Source organism: Tiliqua scincoides, chromosome 11 (genome assembly GCF_035046505.1).
Source record: "Tiliqua scincoides isolate rTilSci1 chromosome 11, rTilSci1.hap2, whole genome shotgun sequence".
Taxonomy (NCBI): Eukaryota; Metazoa; Chordata; class Lepidosauria; order Squamata; family Scincidae; genus Tiliqua; species Tiliqua scincoides.
Window position 1 is genome coordinate 18,418,267 of NC_089831.1, and position 19,822 is coordinate 18,438,088.

The 19,822-nt window shown below is 47.1% G+C and overlaps 1 protein-coding gene across 1 annotated transcript in view; it reads left to right on the top strand.

The window, feature by feature from the left end:
• The first annotated feature begins 3,243 nt into the window (after window positions 1–3,243).
• Window positions 3,244–19,822, top strand: part of ST14 (ST14 transmembrane serine protease matriptase) — a 41,126-nt gene continuing 24,547 nt past the window's right edge. Inside the window, exons 1-2 of the mRNA XM_066639392.1 lie at window positions 3,244–3,323; window positions 17,821–17,980. Of these exons, the coding sequence (XP_066495489.1) occupies window positions 17,824–17,980 (157 nt within the window). The 5' untranslated portion in view covers window positions 3,244–3,323; window positions 17,821–17,823. The remainder of the gene's footprint in view (window positions 3,324–17,820; window positions 17,981–19,822) is intronic.

The window sequence follows — 19,822 nt, forward strand, 5'->3', positions numbered from 1 at the left end:
CTGGAGGATCCAGGCTCAAATCCTTGCTCAATGATGAAGCTTCCTGGGTGGCCTTAAGCCAATCATACACTCTCAGCCTTGTCTACCTCACAGGGCTGTTGTGAAGACAAAAGGAGGGGAGGAACCATGTACACCACCTTGAGCTCCTTGGAGGAAGAGTGGTATAAAAATGTGAAAAAATGAAATAGACGGACCTTTTGGAGTGACCTAGCTGGCCTGTTGTCTTCCATAAGAATGTTGCTGTGGCACTACTATCCCCGCAGTGTCTGTGTCAAAATACCATGGGGGGTTAATGATCCCCTGGTTAGCTCAATATTGTCCAACAGCAGGTGCCCTCCAGGCTTTTGGGTGAAGAAGGGCCTTCCTGCTAGCTGGTGATCTAGTTCAGTATTGCTCATCCACTCTGGATAATGGGCTGCATGACACAGCACCTTTCGAGTGTCTCTGGACACTGTATATTGCCTCGGTAACCCTCAAAGGGAACTTGTAGGCTAGCGTGCTGTCCGATTGCAGAAGTAAAGCTGAAAGCCTAGTGCCCAAAGGAGTGAGCTCTGAACCGGGACTTTCCCTGTTCAAATCTTGTCTCTACCACTGGCTTGGATGGCTGCAGGCAAGCCACTCCCTTGCCATCCCAGCCATACTATGGGGGTAAGCCATACTTACCATACAGGTTTGTAGCACAGCAAGGTACACATTCTAAGAATTATTCGGTCACCTCTTGGTTGAGGTTATGGCTCATTTTTTGACCACTATATTTGCACACTATCATAGGGTTCCGGCCGTGCTAGATCAGGTTAGAGCTTGAGCGGCAAGTGCCTGTTTTTAATTTAGCTTCCTTAGCAACGGTCTGTAATCTGAAACCTTGGCTGTGCTGCGCAGTTAATTGCATTTTATTTACTTAAAACCAGTGGCTGTTGCAAAATTATCTTGTGCGTATCATTTCTACAGGGCTGCAGAGAGCAGCTTACAACCCACGCAGCTAGCTGCAGTCTTGGTTATACACAACCAATCGCTCCATTGTGGAAACACTAGACAAGCCACAAGATCATTAGGGAATTATAGACACAACTACAAAAATAAATGGAGTTGCAGCAGCCAAGCAAACTTGCATCCAGAAATTAATTTCTCAGGAGCAGTTTGCTTAGAGGTGCAAACAGACCAGCCCAAGGGTGAGGGTGGAACAAAACTGAGCATGCTCTCTCTGCCATAGACACCCTGATCTATCAATGTCTTAAAGAAGCCATAAGAAGCAAGCTAATTTCTCCCCTGGCACTGATCTCTGCCACAAGGTTGAACTTGCTAACATCCAGCCTTGGCTTTTGATCACACTCTTGTTAACACACACCTCTCCATCACCTACTGCAAGTAAGAGAGAACAGGTAATTCTTGATGATATTTTCTGATGAGTCCCTCCCAGTGACTCATTTTTATTTGCTCTTTGAATCAGAATCTAAGATAGGATTTAGTATGTAACAAGACATGTGAGGGGCACTAGCTCAGGAAGAAAAAAAGAAATTCATGGAACCCAAGTCTTTCTGCAATTAGCCATAAGAAAACAGCCATGTTTGAAGGCAAAAATACCTTTGAACATTAGGCTTCAGAAAAGCTGGTGTAGCAGAATGGCTAAGGCTGCAATCCTGTACATACTTAGTTGGTTAGGATTGGGCCCTTCTGAACAGGCACACACTGGGTTGTGCTGTAAGAGAGTCCTAGGTTCACAATGTCACTACTGCCACGAGCTCATTAGTTGGCCTTTAGCAAGTCTCTTAGCCTCAGCCTTCTCGGTCTGCAAAATGGGAATAATAATGTTCGCTTACCTTACAGCAATGGTTCCTAAACTTTGAGTTGCAACTGGATTCTTGGTGGGTTGCCAAAAGGTAATGGAAAGATTAGGTTGCTAATTGGCGTGCAAAGAGCTCAGCTCCTGCAGTTTGCAAGATAGCTAACTCCCCTGCAAAAGAGCTCAGCTTCTGCAGTTTGCAAGTATGTGAAAATATAGGGAGATAAATGTCTGAGAGTCTTTTTTTTTCCTGGTTCTTATTACTTATAAATACATCTTTCTAGATCTCCTTTTTTATAACCTTTAAAAAAATCTTTCTAGATCTCCTTTCTAGGTGGGGCCCAATAGAGTGTTATTTTAAAAAGTGGGTCCTGGTGCCAAGACACTTGGGAACAACTACCTTACAGGGTTGTTGTAAAGGTGACAACAAGATGTCACGTGTCAAGGGCTCTGAACAGGCAAACATGCCATAAAGCTGCAAAATATTTTGATAAGCTGTGGTGGAGGGGAAGCAACCAGGGCTCGAAGTCCAGAGGGGGAGGCATGGCTCTGATTACCAGTTGCTGGTAGGCGGGGAAGTGGTTTCTTTCTTGTTGTACCTTGTGAGCTCCTTGGAATCAGCTGCTTGATCACCACTAGAAACAGGATGTGAGGTTGTGGAGTTTTGGTCTGATGGGGCAGGGATTTTCTCATGCCTAGGGCTGGGTTGTGAACCGCCCCACTTGCAGTGCCATTAAGGCTGCAATCCTATCCTACACATACACTTACCTGAGAGTAAGCCCCATGGGCTATAATGGAACTTGCTTCTGAGTAGACATGCCTAGGACTGGGCCCTAAAGCTGCAGTCCTATCCACTCACCTGGGAGTAAGCCCCATGGCCTATAATGGAACTTGCTGCTGAGTATACATGCAAAGGACTGGGACTTTCCATGCGGATCCCTTCTCCTCCCAGTTCCCACCATTAGAAACTGGGATCTGTGCGTCTTGGGTGGTTTGCAAAGCCCAGGGAAGAGTGCTGGGAAGGGTTACCTGCGGGGAGGAAGGGCAAGGCAGGGAGGGGCGCCAGGTAGATCTCATGTGAGCAGGGCTGAGAGAGAGGGAGGGAGGGAGGAAGCCAGCCAGCCAGCTCCACCCCTGAAACTGACTACCTGCTGAGCACACCAGGAAGGAGGCAGCCGGAGAGGGGGGGAAGGAGCCCCAGTTGTGCGTCAGGGCGCTGCGCCTCTGATCTCCTGCTGGGAAGCTCTTCCTCCTCCTCCTCCTCCTCGGGTCTTGGGCGCATCGCCTGGAAGGGGCTGCCCAGCCATGCCTTCTGGCTAGAGGCGCCTCCTCCCTCCCTCCCAACTCTGGACTCTGCGGGGAGCGTGAGAAAGTCTCCAGGACCGGCCAGAACTTCCCCTGCGCTCCCTGGCCGGGGCGCACTGCAGAAAGAGGCTCCCCCAGGACGGATCGCGGCCAGACGATGAGCGGCTACCATCACCCCCCCGCGGGGGCCAAAGCCAAGGACCCCCACTCGGGCCTGAAGTACAGCAGCAGGACGGAGGTGAGAGGCTGAGTCGCGAGTAGACCCATCAGAGGCAACTGTAGTGTGTGATCCCAACCCTGGTTTGTATGCGGGGGGGGGGGGGTTCCTACTTTCTTTGTTCGCTCTCCCCCCCCCCTCCCCAAGCAGTGACTTTCTGTAAACTTTGGGGGGAAAGTAAGTCAACGGTCCTGGCTTGTAGCCCCATCCTAAGTTGTGTTGACTTTGGAGTTGGCCCTACCCAGCTGGAGGCTGTTTACTGAGAAGTTGGTTGGAAGGATCGGGGCCCCAATTCTGGGCCATCTTTTTACAGCCTGGCTGTAGTCCTGTTTACTTATAAGTAAGGCATGGGAAAGTTAGGGGGTGTGCTCATGAAGTGTGCACAGGATCAGAGCCTCTGCCGGGAAGCTTTTTACTCAGAAATTTGTTTGAAGGATGGGGCCCCAGATCAGGGCCCCAGATCAGGGCCGCCTGTGAGCTTTTTACAACCTGTTCATAGTCCTGTTTACTTAGAAGCAAGGTGTGGGAAAGTTAAGGGGGAGTACACTCTCTAAGTGTGCACTGGATCAGGGCCTCTGCCTAGCAGTGCCCCGTGGAGAGAAGAGGCAAGGCCTGGGATGGGGTGAATTGCAGCCCTGATTCTATAAGCACCCACAGGAGCTGCTTGGTGGGTGGATACTCAGGGTATAATGCCCAGTGCGGCTTGTTTGCAACAGAGCTGGTTGTCTACAAAGCAGCTTCTGCGAAGCCCAAGTTAGAAGTGTTGCAGGCAAGAAAGATGAAGGGCTGGAGTCCAGAGTATGAACGGCCTGTAGAAAATGGAGTGGCTCTTGAAATGCAAAGGTTCTTCTCACACAAAAGGCATACAGAGAGGAGCCCATACAAAAGGGGGGCCACCACCAAGGAAGTCTTGTCCTATTGCTGTCATCCTGGTTGCCAAAGATGTTAACAAACCAGCGGATTTATCTCAGAGAGTGGTCCCTTAGATCTGCTGTGAGGGCTTTCATATAGATATGATGATGCATGTGTAGGATCCCTTGTAACACCACATGCAAAGTTGGAATGCAATGCTGAGGCAACACACAACTGTGTAGACTATTGGCCACCTTTTGAAAGGAGTGGGAGTCCTGCCTTCTAGGACCAATTTGGGCGATGACCCCCAAACACCCTAAAGTAGTGCTTTTCAGCGATTGGTATGAGGATATAGATTGCTGGTGGTCCATCATAGAATGGCAGGCAGTGCACGGCTGGGGGACTGCCCCCTTATGGACCCCCCCAGCAAGACTTTTAGGACCTCCTGGGAACTGACTACCATCAGTACCATCTACCATCGTCTCACTGTCCATCTGTCAATGGTGTGCTTAGCAATGTCTTCAGTGGTTGGTCCTTGATGTTCACTTTCCTTGGAAACTCTCCAGAGCTCGAGCCTGCCTGTCACCTTCCAGAAAAGACATTTTCATTCAAACACACTGGCTCTTGGTAGCCTGAGGTAGGGTGCTGCTACTTGGCCCAAATTCTTGAGATGAGGCTCACCACATGGCCAATGTAGTAATTGGGAAGGACTATACCATTGTTGATGATGTTGCAAGGGATCCTGGGATGCTGCTGTTAGTTCTCGTGCCACGTCTGGCATCTTCTGTGTCTGGCCATTTTGGGTGTCCAAATGTCTTGTTTGCTATGATCTAGAACGGGGTGTCCAAACATTTTGGCAGGAGGGCCACATCAGCTCTCTGACACTGTGTCGGGGGGGGGGCAGGGGAAAAATAATTAATTTACATTAAAATTTGAATAAATTTACATAAATGAATTTATTAGAGATGGAACTTATATGAATGAATGAAGGTCTTGCAGTAGCTCAAGGCCTATAAAAGGCCTTGCACAAAGCAAGGCCAGCCTTTCCTTCACTGCCACTGCTGCATCACAGATGTGAAACAGCAAGCAGTGGAGGGAGTCCTCGTCCCACAGCTCAGGTGAGAGGTTGAACAGTCGTCCTCATGCTAAGAGCAGTTGCGTTGGACCAGCATGGGCTCCAGCAAGTCTCCAGAAAGCCAGAGGCTAATTGGGATTGGGAGCCCCCGAGGGCCGCAAGTGGCCCCCGGGCCGGGATTTGGACACCCCTGATCTAGAACAGTGATTTTCAACCCTTTTCATTTTCACGACACACTAACAAGGCGATAACATTGTCAAGGCACACCATTCATTTTTTGACAATTGTCACGTCACACTGCATTACCGGTACAGGATCAAATCCCCCAGTGACCCTCCCCCAAATTCCTGCAGCACACCTGCAGACTATTTGCAGCACACCAAATGGTGGCTGAAAATGGCTGTTCTAGAATAAAGATTTATTTGTATGTATACACCTAAGACTTTTGATAGTAAAACTCGCGACCCACAGTTTGAAAAACACTGCTGTATAGGATTGCAACCATAGTGACATAAATGGCAGGGACTTGAGATGGGAAGCTCATTTTCTCTGATGTGGATTTTGTTCCCCTTGGAACAAAAGGGGAGTGTTGCAGTGCAGAAAAGGGTTAAATCTCGCTCTTCCTAAAGTCAAGGGCCTGGCTGAAGCAGACTTTCCAGTTGGGCAGGTGAACAGAAATATGTGGAGAGAAGCTAAGCATGGCCTCTTGCTGGGTGAGGTCAGCAGAGATGGTAAGTTTACTGTGACAATTCAAATGTAGATTAGCCTTTAACTTACCACAAGCAACATTTTACAGAAAAAAAACAGACCAAAAAAACCCCCACACCACTGAGATCTTGCCAGGAAGACTACAAAATGTAGTTCTCTGTTTATTGGAGTCATAAAGGAAATGGCAGGTAGTTCTTGTGTGGCTGAAAGTTGATCTCTCACTTTCTCTACAGACAACTGCAGTCAATTACACCTGATCCGTGGGCTTCTTTTCCTGTTACAGTATTGCCCAAGCTTATTGAAATAACCTCTTTCGTGTTATTTAAGGACTCCAAGTTGGAAGTGTCCCTTCTCTGCCTCTTTCCAGAGTGGAAGGGAGTATTTTCTTAGAGGTTGCAAAGTGCAGCCTTGCAACCTTTGCAGAGCCTCAGTGCGGCCTGCCCCAATTCTCTGCAGGGCAAACTCCAAGTTTAAGGGCAAGGTGATCTCAGCTTGGCCTCCCTCCATTACTGGGGCAGCAAGCATGGGTTTCTTTCATTCTTGACTGTGTCCTGTGTGGAAGCTCCTGCCTGCCATGCTTTTCCCCCATAATGCCCCACAAGGAAAATAAGGAACTGCTACTGGTGGTCCTCCAGAAATGAAAGTTGTGCTTGCTGTCACAACAGAGGTAGGGGACTCTTGCAGCTGCTGTTGCTGGCTGGGGTCAAGCCTTCGCCATGGGATCGGGCAAGCACTGGTGGCAGGTCTTCTGTCCTTGGTCCTCTGCAGCCTCCCAAGTGTGCCTTGTTCTGGTGACAACCCTCCTTGTCTGCATAGTCTGCTAACATGCCTACTCTTTATAAAGCCAGGGTGCTGTAGGGGTCTGGGAGTTAGACCTGGAAGATCCAGGTTCAAATCCCTGCTCAGCCGTGAAGCCTCCTGGGTGACCTTGGGTCAGGCATGATCTCTCAACCTCACCTACCTCACAGGGTCGTTGTGAGGACAAAAGGAGGGGAGGAAGCATGTACCCCACCCTGAGCTCCTTGGAGGAAGGGAGGCCAGAAAAATGTAAATGAATGCAAAGAATAAAATCATTGACGTGGAGCATCTTGACACTTGGTTTAGAGCAGGGGTGTCCAAAGTTTTTGGCAGGAGGGCCACATTGTCTCTCTGACACTGTGTTGGGGGCCGGGGGGGGGAAGAATTAATTTACATTTAAAATTTGAATAAATTTACATAAGTTTACATAAATGAATATGTTAAAGATGAGCTTATATGAATGAATGAAGGCCCTATAAAAGGCCTTGCACCAAGCAAGGCTGGCCTTTCCTTTGGTGCCACTGCTGCATCACAGATGTGAAACAGCAAGCAATGGAGGGAGCCCTCATCCCACAGCTCATGCAAAAGGTCGAACAGTTGGCCGTCATGCTGAGAGCAGTTGCATCGGGCCAGTGTGGGCTCCAACAAATCTCCGGAGGGCCAGAGGCTCATTGGAGACTGGGGGCTCCCTGAGGGCCGCATTGAAAGGTCTCGAGGGCCGCATGTGGCCGCAGGGCCAGGGTTTGGGCACCCCTGGTTTAGAGGTTTGGTTTAGAGACACTTGGTTTAGGGACATGGCAATCCTAGCATAAAGGAAGCTCCTACTGTGTTCTGCAAGATGGCAAGCTCTCAAGTAGGTGAAAAGGAACTCCCAGTTCTGCTTGTGCCTTATTGCTTCTTTTAGATAATTTTCTCTTCCATAACGGTCCACAATGTCCCCAAGAAACCCTCAGCAGACCTCCTTGCTTTACCCAAATGCCTTGGATTAATGTATCAGGAAGTCCTCGCCCATCCTGCCCCATCTTTCCGCTTTGGGCTAATATTTCTCATTCTTGACTTCGCTTTGGCCATAAATCTGGGACAAATTTATCTGCTTAGCTTTATCATCTGTTAACATAACATGCAACACCAAACAAGCTCTGTATGGGTATCCCGGCAGCAGTAGCACAAAGGGGGAGCCGGGTGGGCAACTGTTTGCATAGTTGTGTTACTTAGTTGTTTTGGAGCACTTCATGTTGTCTCTGTAGTCCTTCCCCTGCCCCCCCCCCCCCTGCAAAGTGAGTTTGCGACATCATGTCCAGATTGCAGATGAGAATGGAAGCTGAGAGGTGGTTTGCTTAAGGTCACTTAGCAAGTTGAGGCATGATTCAAACCAGGAATTTCCCGGCCCACAGCTCAGGCTTTTAACTATTGCACTATGTGCAACTTCCAAGTGCTATTTCCCAGCTGGAATGCTTCTGCGAACATCCTTTAGCCTCTAACAACCAATCCAGAAGCCCTTCCTAGTCCCATGAACTAGGAGATGAGTTTGGAATTAAGGGATGGAGAATGCAGATAGCTGGTTAATTTACTCTTCTACGTCCTTGCTAGAGGCTGCATTGATCTCCTCTTTTCCCTTCCCAGTAGGATGCACACCCAGAATGTAAACAGGGAGTTTATTTTACCAGCTCCTATGAAACCTCTCGCTGGGCTGGTAGAGTTAGGTTTCAAGTCCTTGAATATTCAGATGGCAGAATGAGAATTCAAGAGATGTACATAGAGCAATTAACTGCTGTCCAGACATGCGAAATGCCATCCGCCTTGTGGCCTCTTTTGATCTTCTCTTCCTTCCTGACTCTGTAGATATTCATCCCTCCTGCAGTCTGCCAGTGATGTGCAGAGATGTCCAAGGCTGGGGAGGCACAGAGTGTGGAGCTCCCAGGTGACATCACGCTGCAAGGTATTCTGGCGGCTAACGAGAAGCCCCCAGTGCCTGTGAGAGAGAATCTCTTGGAGAGACTAGAGCTTGCAGCAGTAGCAGCTGAGCCTCCGGTTTGATTGTGCAACCACTCCAACTGGGTGGAAAATTTGTACAAACACGGGGAGGCAGGACCTCTGCTTCCACCACCTCCCCTGACTGCACCTCCCTGCAGTTTACATGTTGCGATTTCTAAATGTGGCTCCCATAAGAAGAGCATCAATATTCCCTGGGATCTTTGAATTAACTTTGTGATTCAAGGTCATGTAGGAAGGCTGTCAATTTCTGGTTGGCATCTATGTTTTCTGGACTGTGGCTACCCGATAAGTCCTGTTGCTGCAGAGGTTGCCCACACAGCTTTTCCTTGCCTCTATTTTTGCAACCAGAAGAGAATGGGCAAGCCTCAACTTCCCCCCAAGAGGCTGAATTTGGCTAGAGGCTATTGGTTGTTCATCCCACCAACTTGTGTACAGAGAAATGGGGAGGTGTGCTTTAGAATTCAGAATAAGCTGTATTGCACAGTAAGATATTCCGATCTCTGAAACAAAAGATGGTCTTGGTCTGCTTTTTAAGAAGTTATAAATCTGGAGATTTGCAGAACTGAAATGAAGGACATTTTCTTATATTAAGGCTGCAGTCCTATACACTAGTGCAGTGATTTTCAATCTTTTTTGACTCATGGCACACTGACAAGGTGCTGAAATTTTCAAGGAACACCATCAGTCTTTTGACAAGTGGCAAGGCACACCATGCTATTGGTGGGGGGCTCACATCCCCCAATGGCCTTACCAATAAATGACCTTTCCTCAAACTCCCACAGCACACCTGCAGACCTGCAGACAGTGGTTGAAAATGGCTGCACTAGTGGTTTTCAAACTGTGGGTTGGGACCCACTGGTGGGTCATGATGTGATTTTTGGTGGGTCTCCAAAGGATGATGGAATGATCAGATAACTAATTGCCTCAAGCCCTGAAGCTATTTAAAAATCAGATGCTGTAGCTGCTAATTACCCTAGGAAGAGCTCAGCACTTGCAGTTTGCAAGCATGTGTAGTATAGGGAGTTAACTGTTGAGGGTCTTTTTTCTAGTTATTGTTACTTACAGATAAATAAAATATTGTTTCTTTCTAGATCTCCTTTTTTAAAAGTCTGGTAAACCTAGTTGGTTCCGATTGAGTATCATTTAAAAAAGTGAGTCTCGGTGCTAAAAAGTTGGAGACCGCTGCCATATGCAAACTTCCTGAATTCAGGGAATATATATATATAGACTTGTACTCTAAGGGATGTTCCCTTCAAATAAGGGAACTGGTAAGATGTCTGACGACATAGACAAGGCCAAAGAGTTTGCTGGTTTGTCTTGCACAATGGGGAGGAGATCAAGTGGCTTTGTTTTAAAATCCTTGTCTCTTGTCTCTCTGTTGCAACAGAGAAGAGCCAGTACTCTGTGGCACAAACCAGAGGGAAACCTATGCAGCACACCTGTCCCCTTATCAGAGAGCTGAGCTCAGCAATTGATCAATATTTATGCAGTACGCTTGACATACAGGGCTCCCTATCGCTGCTTCATTTGGTGACAAATCTGGGCGTTCTGCTGTATAATGTATGAAATTGCCTGATCGATCAAACCAGGCTGTCATGACCCTTGGATGGGCCTCAAGTCTGACCCCCCCCCCCAGACCGGCAAACCTACCCTCTTGTCACTCGCAGCTGTGGATTGCAATGGGTGCAAAAGAATAGGAAGTAGTGAGCCAAACCAAAGATCTCTTTCTCCAAACTCTTGTGGATGGTGGTTGGAAGGGAACTTTAAATGAGCTTTTTTCCCCTGATGCTAACAGCATCAAACATCTAGCAATGGGTTTTAATATAGGACAGTTCTGAGTGGTATTTCATGGACATTATGTCAGTTATCCTAACGATAATGTTTGGTGATAACAATACAACCACATAGTATTACAGACTGGGGTGGGGGAATGAGGTTAAGAGAAAGTAGCTTGGTTAATGCTACTTAGTCCATGGCAGGGAAGAAGGCATCCACAGTTCAGTTGTTTAGTCCTCCCTCCTCTGCTACCTGACCTAATCCTAGCTCTCTTTCACTTTTGAGTTCTCCGCTTCCCTGGAGTCCTTTTCTCTTTCCCAATGGAATGAGCTGGTTTGGTAGCAGGTAGAAATAGTGGTGCTGGCATTGTCTGGGTACGTAGTAGTGACTTCACAAAGTGCCACTCAGCTTGTTCATAATGGGGAAGACGTGGGTGGCTGTGTCATAGATCTCAAACTGGTTTTATTTTTGTACACCTGCCCTTTCACCTCCATTGGGCTCCTTCCTCATTTTCCTCTTTGGCTTTTGTTGCTCATCAAGTCGAAACAGGCAAACAGTCCTCCTGACCTCCTCCTCACCTTTGGTTGGAATATCCTAAGCTGTTTTTGCTGAAGCAGTGGGGAGAAATGAACACAAGGCAACAAAATAGTCTGTCTTGGCATCCCTAGTTCATCAGGCAAGAGGACGTGAGAGTCCAGCTTGGATGGGCTTCTCTGTGTTCTCTCCCACAACTAGTGGTTGTGGCTGCTGCTTTGTCCCAGGGCATGGGCTGCGGGGACACCTCATTCAGTTACCTTGCTGAAGCGAAGTAGGGCTAGATTGGATCTGAACTGGAGATTGCCTCATTACCGTGTGTGTGTGTGTGTGTGTGTGTGTGAGAGAGAGAGAGAGAGAGAGAGAGACCTGAACTCCATGATGTAAGAAAGGTGAGCATTTATGTTATACTGCCTGCCACAACATAAGGCAGTTGTGATTTTCTTTTGTGGTTATATTTGGTTATAACCTTTGACAGAATACAGATACTTCAACACGGTTTGTTTCATTGCATTCAATTGCATGTCAATTATATATATACCATCGTATAGCATGATGGTATTATTTGAAAATACCAAGATGTTACCATTTTGGCCAGTAGTGATGTCACCCGGTACAGTTTGCACCCCTACACCCCACTGGCGATGCCAGTGATGTGGTGATAAATGTTAGTTGAAATGTGTTGTTGTGTGTATTTTACAAGACTAGATTACCCTAATGTGGGGGCTCCCTTAGGCACAGGGCCAATTTGAGAGTTATTGATCCAGTTGACTCAAAGCCGGCCCTGGTTCCTGTTTTGCCTTCAGAGCCATATAGGTGATTGCAATGATTCTGTATGGCCCTGGGATTGCCACACAGGCTTGAGTGTAGTTGAATCAATGTAGGCAGGAGTGGATGAAACAGGCCAGTTTGTCTCTTTAGTTTAAGCCCTCTGAGTTGTCCAGAATTGCTCTTGCTGACCAATTAATCCGGATGTAGCCTAATTTAGGCATGTATTTCCACTGTGCATATCGCAATTGCTGAGTCACAAAAGAGACAATCAACAAATCAAGTAAAATGAAACCCGGCTGCTGATTTTGCAACAGCTTGGAAAAGTTGGAGGAGGAAGTGAGCTGATGGTTGGGGTCGGAGAGGCTTGAGCCTGCATCATATCAGGTTCTCTGGATGCCTTCAGTGAGTTGTACTTCCTTAGCCTTTGTTTATCTCCTGACCTATTTGGTAAGGGAAAGAGAAGATGCTTGCGCTCTAAGAGTGCTTTAAAAAATCCTCACAATTACGAAAGCTTGAGAGTGTTGACAATGCATTGAAGGCTTGGACAGAAGAATGCAGGTCTAGGTTTTATGGTGGCTTTTGGCTTTTCGCGAGATGTTTATGGCCTTCTGGAGTGTGCGCAAAGCTTCTGCAGCTGGAGTATGGGATTCACTCTGTTCCTGTGTTAATTACATGTGATATCTGCAGATTAGCTGCAGCTCCTTAGCTTGTTATGCTTGGTGATGCTGAGAACTTACCCTCTCACCCTCTATCTACTGAAGCATTTCACCCTTCAGGAGGCCCTGGTTCCCAGTATGGCATTATGAGCTAGGGCTTCCAGGAATTCTACAATAATAATAATAATAATAATAATAATAATAATAATAATAACAACTAAGTATTTATATACCGCCTTTCTGGTCATCGGATTACTCCTCTGACTTTATTCAAGGCGGTTTACACAGGCAGGCGTTTCTAAATCCCTCAAGGGGATTTTTACAATCATAGAGTTTCTCTCTTTCAAGAACCAACAATCTTTCAGAATGGATCTTCCTGGTTTGGTCTCACTTCTGGCCTCCACACAGGCTGACAAGCAGCTCCTTCTCTCACATGGAGGGCCGCCAAGACGCTTCTTGCTCACACCAAGAGCAGGTGGAATCACTCAGCTTGGCTTGTCAGCTGCTTCAAGGTCTTGCCATTCTCAGCCGTTCAGGGAGCTGCCGGTGTACTCGAACTGGCGACCTTCTGATGTTATCTTCGGGCTAATGGAGGCTCTACCCTCTAGACCAGACCTCCTGCTCATGGCACTGGGATAATGGCACTGGGATAAGTAATCTTCTGCACCCGCTGCTCCCCCACAATTGTCTGCTAGACATTCCCATTTGTCTGGCTTACTGGGCGATGAAGGGGAACTGTGTGCATGGACTTCCTCATGCTGACCAGTGGCTGGAGAACACCTGCTTTGCATGTAGAAGGTCCCAGGTTCAATTCTTGGTGGCAACTCCAGAGAAGCTGTTTCTCCCCCGCCCTCCAATCTGAAACCCTAGAGAGCCATTGCTGTTCAGCAGAGACAGTGCTGAGTTAGAGGGACCAACAATCTGACTCTCCACAAGGCTAAGTCCTATGTTACTTGGAGAGGGTGGAGACAGATCACACAGCGCTCTGGTTTCTGTGCATGTCTATGTTTGGTTTGAAGAATCAACACTTATTTGTTTAAAAAAAAAAACAGTTCAGGGCATGCTATGCCACAGTAAATGAATGCAGCATCCAGAAGATGGAGAAAAGCCTTCAGCAGTGTGTAGCAGGAGAGGGGTATGCCTTTGTCTCCTGCCTGGGGGCTTCCCAGAAGCAACTGGTGGGCCTCTGTGTGAAATGAGATGCTGGGCTAGAGGGCCTTTGGCCTGATCCATCAGGGCTACCCTTATGTTCTTAATCCGCAAGATGAGAATTGGGATGTTACAAGCCAGAGGTGCCTATTTCCATCTCCCAGGTGTTGGCAGGCCTGCAATGTTTGAGTTTATTCTCTCCAGGTACTTTTCAGCTATGGTCATTCCCCATAGCAATGCTGTGCAGGCAGAGGCCTCTGCACTCCACCAGAGAGGATGGTGCCTTTCAGCTTTGGTTGGGGGCCAGGAAAGAAGCACATGTTTCTCTCTGGTCTCCTTGTGCCTCCTCCTTTGGATCAAAGTGGTGGAAAGATGTGGTCAGTCAAGAGATCTACCACTTACTGTAGTCACGTTTGACAAGTGGGCAGAGCCTGATGGTTCTGCTTGACTTTTGCAGCCTCAGCACCTATCTCAACGAGGTTGCCACATGTCTCGGCCAAAAATAGCGCGGTTAAGTAAGAGCCGTCTGCAGTTGAAATGGCTTCTCTATCACCACTGGTTTTGAGGATGCTTTACAGGGGTTCATAAGCAATTCATAGCTTTAAGAGCCACAAGGAGCTTACAATCTGTAATGAAAGATGGCAAAGAAGATAAGAGAGAGAGACCTGTAAAGTTGCCTGTACTTTAGCTTGGTTACAGCTGGGAACTAGGATTAAAGGCTTTTAGAGAGAAGATAAGATGAGTTTTGGAAAGAGGCAAGAAAGCCCCCTGCAAAGAGTGTTGCATATGGAGTACCAATATAGAGTGGGCCGCCCTTTCCTTAGGTTTAGTATCTGTGTATGCTGATCTGGTGGCTGGAGGGCCTCAGAGGACTAGGGATGTCCATTCAGGGGAAGCTGAGCCTCACCTGAGCTCCTGGACCTAAGCTCCCAGACACAACCAGAGCTGTTTTCCGGTCACATTCGGAGGCCTAGTGACCAAGAAGCATTGCATCACTTCTGGGTCACTGGGCTTCGTGGTGTTCTGTGCGTCACCGGAACAGAATGTCGTTGCAGGTCCCTGTAGAGGACCTACCAAACTTAAGTGCCTTCTGGACTCATCCAGGAGGTCCTCTGAGGCCCTCGAGCCATAGGTTCCATTTTCTTCAGAATTCGGTATTGGCAGGGATCCTGGAACGGATCTCCCATGGATTCCAAAGGCCCGCTGTATAATTGCCCATTGTCGTTTTGCAGTACTCACTTAGGGGTGATAAGTAGAAGGTTGCCCACTAGAGCCCACGTGGCCCCCCAAGTACATGTTTTGAAAGTCCTTTTGTGACTGCTCCAGAGAAGACGGCTATCAAAGTAGTAGGAAGTCGGCTCCTTCTGTCAGCTGAGATGCAAGGAAGTGCATCTCAGGTGGAAAGAAGTATACTTACCTCCTTTCCCTTCCCGGGGTGTTGGAAACTTGCAAACGTTATGGCTGGAACCCTGTCTCCTTGAGCAGAATGCACAGGGAGTGACCTTGTCTGGCATGCACCTCTCTGCTGCGTGTGCTTGGGGTGTGGCAAAGCAGGGCTGGCAAGAAAGGGAAACTCTCTGTTCCTGAAACTCTTGACAGCATCCAGTGGAGAGAGTATGACCAATGCCTGCATTTTCCGTTCGGTTTCCGAGAAGGAGTGTCCTTGTTGACTGAGTATGAGTGTCTGGAGGCTGATTCCTTGTTCTGAGTTTCTGTGTTCTTGTAATGAAGGGGATTTCCCCACCACCACCACCACCACTGTTATTTGCTATATTTATATCTTTTCTTTTTAAAAAAAAATTACAACCCTAAATGCGAAGGGGCTTGCACCAAAACAATCTTTTTTTTTTTTTTTTTTTAAAACATCCATTCATAGAGTACAAGCAAAACAGCAGGATGGTACAAATAAAAAAACCAGTTTGATACAGTGATAAAAGTATTTCCAAAATAGGAAAGTCTTCAGCATCTGTTTAGAAACAGGCAGGGAGGCAGCCAGTTTGACGTCCCTGAGAGGGAGTTCCACAATTGAAGTGCCTGCATTGGAGAAAGCAACGTCTCTGGTAGAAGCTAACCAAATTTCGGTCCATGGTGAACGAAAGAACAGGGACTCTGAATATTATGAACCAGGCAGCTTCATGCCCATTTCAGCAGTCCTTGGGGTACCCTAGTCCCAGATATGTTAGGGCTTTTTGACTTTTGGTGACCAGTTGGGTTGCCACCTTTTAAGCCAGGGGTGCCCAAAGTTTTTGGCAGGAGGGCCACATCGTCTCTCTGTGTCGGGGGCCAGGGGAAAAAAGAATTAATTTACATTTAAAATTTAAATAAATTTACATAAGTTTACATAAATATATTAAAGATGAACTTATATGAATGCAGGACGGTATTGCAATAGCTCAAGGCCTATAAAAGACCTTGCAGAAAGCAAGGCCGGCCTTTCCTTTGCTTCTGCTACTGCATCACAGATGTGAAACAGCAAGTAGTGGAGGAAGCCCTCATCCCACAGCTTATGCAAGAGGTCAAACAGTCTCCCTTACGCTGAGAGCAGTTGCGTCGGGCCAGTGTGGGCTCCAACAAATCACCGGAGGGCCAGAGGCTCATTGGAAACTGGGGGCTCCCTGAGGGCCACATTGAGAGGCCTCGAGGGCCACATGTGGCCCCAGGGCCGGGGTTTGGGCACCCCTGTTTTAAGCTACTGTGGCCTATAGGCTAAAAGAGGAAAAGCTACAAAGTTGTGGGTTCTCTAGGTTGTTAGGAACGCAGGTGACCTTAGGCAAACTCTCTCTCTCTCTCTCTCTCTCTCTCTCTCTCTCTCTCAACTTCTGTTTATCACCTGCTCTTTGCATAATGGAAATAACCAGTGAAGCAGAGTTAAGAGATAGCAGCAAAAGGGGGGGGCACACAGATATCTGTAAATATCGGAGGGTCTGATAGAGCAGATTAACAAATCTTCTCTGTCTTGGTTACTAGGAGCAGGACAAATGGGTTTAAAATTACATTAAAAAATTTTTTGATTCAATATTAGGAAGAACTTCTTGATGGTAGAAGTGTTGGGTGTTAGAACTAGCTGTCTGTTCTTGGAGACCTTTTTAAGCAGAAGCTGGATAGCCATTGAGGTTCCAATGCTATTATTCTAGGGAGGAAGCAACTGCATTTTGTGGAAGGGGAGAGTGATTTTCTTAATTCCACATTGAATTTTTTGAAAGAGAAATAACGCTACAAACTCACATTTCTTGTGCAGAAGTAAGTGTGACGTACAAGGGGTTTCTCTGTGGTCTCCCATCCAGGCACTGTCCACAGTTATTTTCTCTCTCTCCTTCAATGCTAGAACTTCAGTTCTTAAGTTCTTTGAACTGTTGCCTTCGGGTAGACGATACAGAACTATGAGAGCAGCACCACAGGATTCCTGAACAGTTTTTATCCCACAGCCATAATTACGTTGAATAAGCCGATATAGTTGTTACCACGCTCCTGGGCATTATGGTCTGTTACACTGTTTTTAAATTATGATGCATGTTGTATAGAATGTGTGGGTGAGTGTGTAGAGTGTGATTGTTGGAATTTTAGCACATATTTATGCTTGTATCTCAAAGGTGCATAAATTTCGTTGTGCTGTAGCACAATGACAATAAAGTTACTACTACTTCAGGGAGGGGTGGGAGGTAGTATTTGCTGGCCTCAAGCTTAGATGACTTTAACAGCATTAGGCAGACAGCTCTGCCACCTTTACTTAGCCGAAACTTCCATGCGAGAGGTAGGATCTTCCGGCTTACCAGATGCCTGGGAAAATACCCCATGAAGGGATGGGCTACTGCCTTCGTCTGCCCTTCTGACGAGTCTCCAGATATTTAGACTTTGTAGTTCTTCTGTTTTATGCTGTTTTATTTATGCTGTTGAGTTTTATTGCTGTTTGTACTGCTGGCTTTTCAGCTGTGCTTGGAATTTATTGCTATGGTCCCAACAGCTGCTCTGAATGTTGAGACAGACTGAAGAATGGGGTGCAAGACACTTGAAATAAGTACACAAGGAATGCTGACCTTGCGTGGACCTTGAGTCCGATCCAGCAAGGCAGTGGAAAGCAGAAGGAAGCTGTGATCCTCCTGCTACACTATAAACTTACTCTGCATTTGGGAAAAGAGAGAGATCCTTCTATGCAACCAGTTCATGGGGATGTTCTCTGATTCTCCCTCCGTCTCTTCCTTACTAGGACATGAATGGGCTTGAGGAAGGGGTGGAGTTTCTCCCCGTCATGAATGCCGAGAAGCTGGAGAAGCGTGGACCAAAGCGTTGGGTGGTGGTACTTGCTGTCCTTTCGGTCTGCTTCATCTTTTCCCTGCTGGTCGGATTCCTCGTCTGGCACTTCAAATGTAAGTGGTTGATGATGTCATCCAAAGAGGTGGTGCTGAACGGCTGTATTTTAGGGTTGGTCGACTGATACGTGCCGTTTAGTGGATTTTGTGAAACTGGTTTTTGGTTTAAATGCATGTGCACAGCATGTGGACGTCAGCATATATGCCTCTTTTGAGCCGGAAGGACTAAGTTGGAGAGAACTTGCAATTCAACAAGCAAAGCCTGTGCTCACTGATGGAAATAGGTCCCATCCTTATATATATATATTACTGTCTATTACAGTAATGCACCACCAGCTTCCAAATCTAAACAGCTGTGACTTGAATATGCAGTTAAAATCTGCCCTTTGTCAATTCGTTAACTAAAACATCAGTTAATTCCACTAGTAGCTAAGTGTATTCCTACTGAGTAGGCTTAGAAGATGATGTCCTCAAGCTCTGCTGTTTATGGCTGGGGATTAGATGCTCGGGGCTGATGGGACAGCAGAGTCACCAGATTTAATTTAGTCAAGATTTTTTTCTTTATTTTTAATTGGTGGTTGCCTTGAGTGGCCTGCGGAAAGGTGGTGGGAGGGGAAAAGAAAAAGCTAATTGGTAGTTTGAAAAATTTTCATGCCCTGGAATAGAGATTCTCAAACTTTTTTGGACACTTGAGCCTTTTATGTTCCTTAAAGGAGTCTCTGGGATCCCAGTCAGCACATGTGCAGAGTCTCGGGAACCCCAGAATGCCAGCACAAACCAGGCATGGGGCAGGTGGCAGACACTTCTGTGTACTCACAGAGCCCCTGAAGCAGCACACTTTGAGAAACACTGATCTAGAACAACAGTCGCCAAACTTGCGACCACCGCGTTACGAAAAAGCGGTCCCCGTTTGGACTGGAGCTTACCATTCCGCTGGGTCGCCACATGACTTCTACTGAGATTGAAGGACAGGAATGCTCTGGGCAGTCACATCTGCTGCCTCGCATCCCAGCAGGCTGTGCAATAGGATGTCCAAGTAGACACAACTGCCCAGAGCAACTCTGTCCCCCGATTTCAGTAAGCGTTAACTGCCAACCCGGTGGAACGGTAAGTACCAGTCACTGGGCAGAAGGGTTACTCCAGATCGGGCCCCCAGGCCATGGTTTGGAAGACCCTGATCTAGAACAGTGACATATCCAAACCAAAATGAAGGAAAAGGACTTTAACCAAAACTAGAGCAAAAACCTGTGCTTTTGAAAAACAGACTTAATATTGTCCCTTTGGACGGTAGGGAAAAAGACTTCTAAAAAATTAAATTGTGTTGTTACAGTTCCCGGTATCTGTGGAGTTACTGAAAATCCAGACTTCTGTGAGTAGGAAGACCTGGAAAAAGATGAAAGGGAAACAAGGTGGGAAGGGAGGGTTGGAGGCAGGCTGGGCAGAGGAATGGGAGTATCAGATCACAGCAGTTGCAGTTTTGGGACATTATCAAAACACCCAAAAAGGCACGTGCATTATATTTGTGCAAGATATTTCTTGATATCTGTTTCGCTTGCTTTTGAGTTGCCAATTCTCAGGGCTTCATTACCTGGTCATCCAGACTGAGATACCTCGAAAAGTAGGTAGAGGTTCAGACTCCCGAAAGGGAGTCTTGCTTTCCCATTTCCGACTGGGTGGCCGACCTGTCTGCCTTGCAGTAAGCTCTGCCAACTCACCTGGGGTCTACCCAGGGCACCTTTGGACCTTGAGGGAAGTCTCATGGAATCATCTATATGGCATTTTGCACTTAAAGTGCAATATCCAAAGAGATGCCTTGTTCATCAATCCCAGAGCAAGTCGATTGAGGTGCGCATGCATCTAGTAATGGCGCATTCTCGGCATCACCTGGCAGGACAAAGT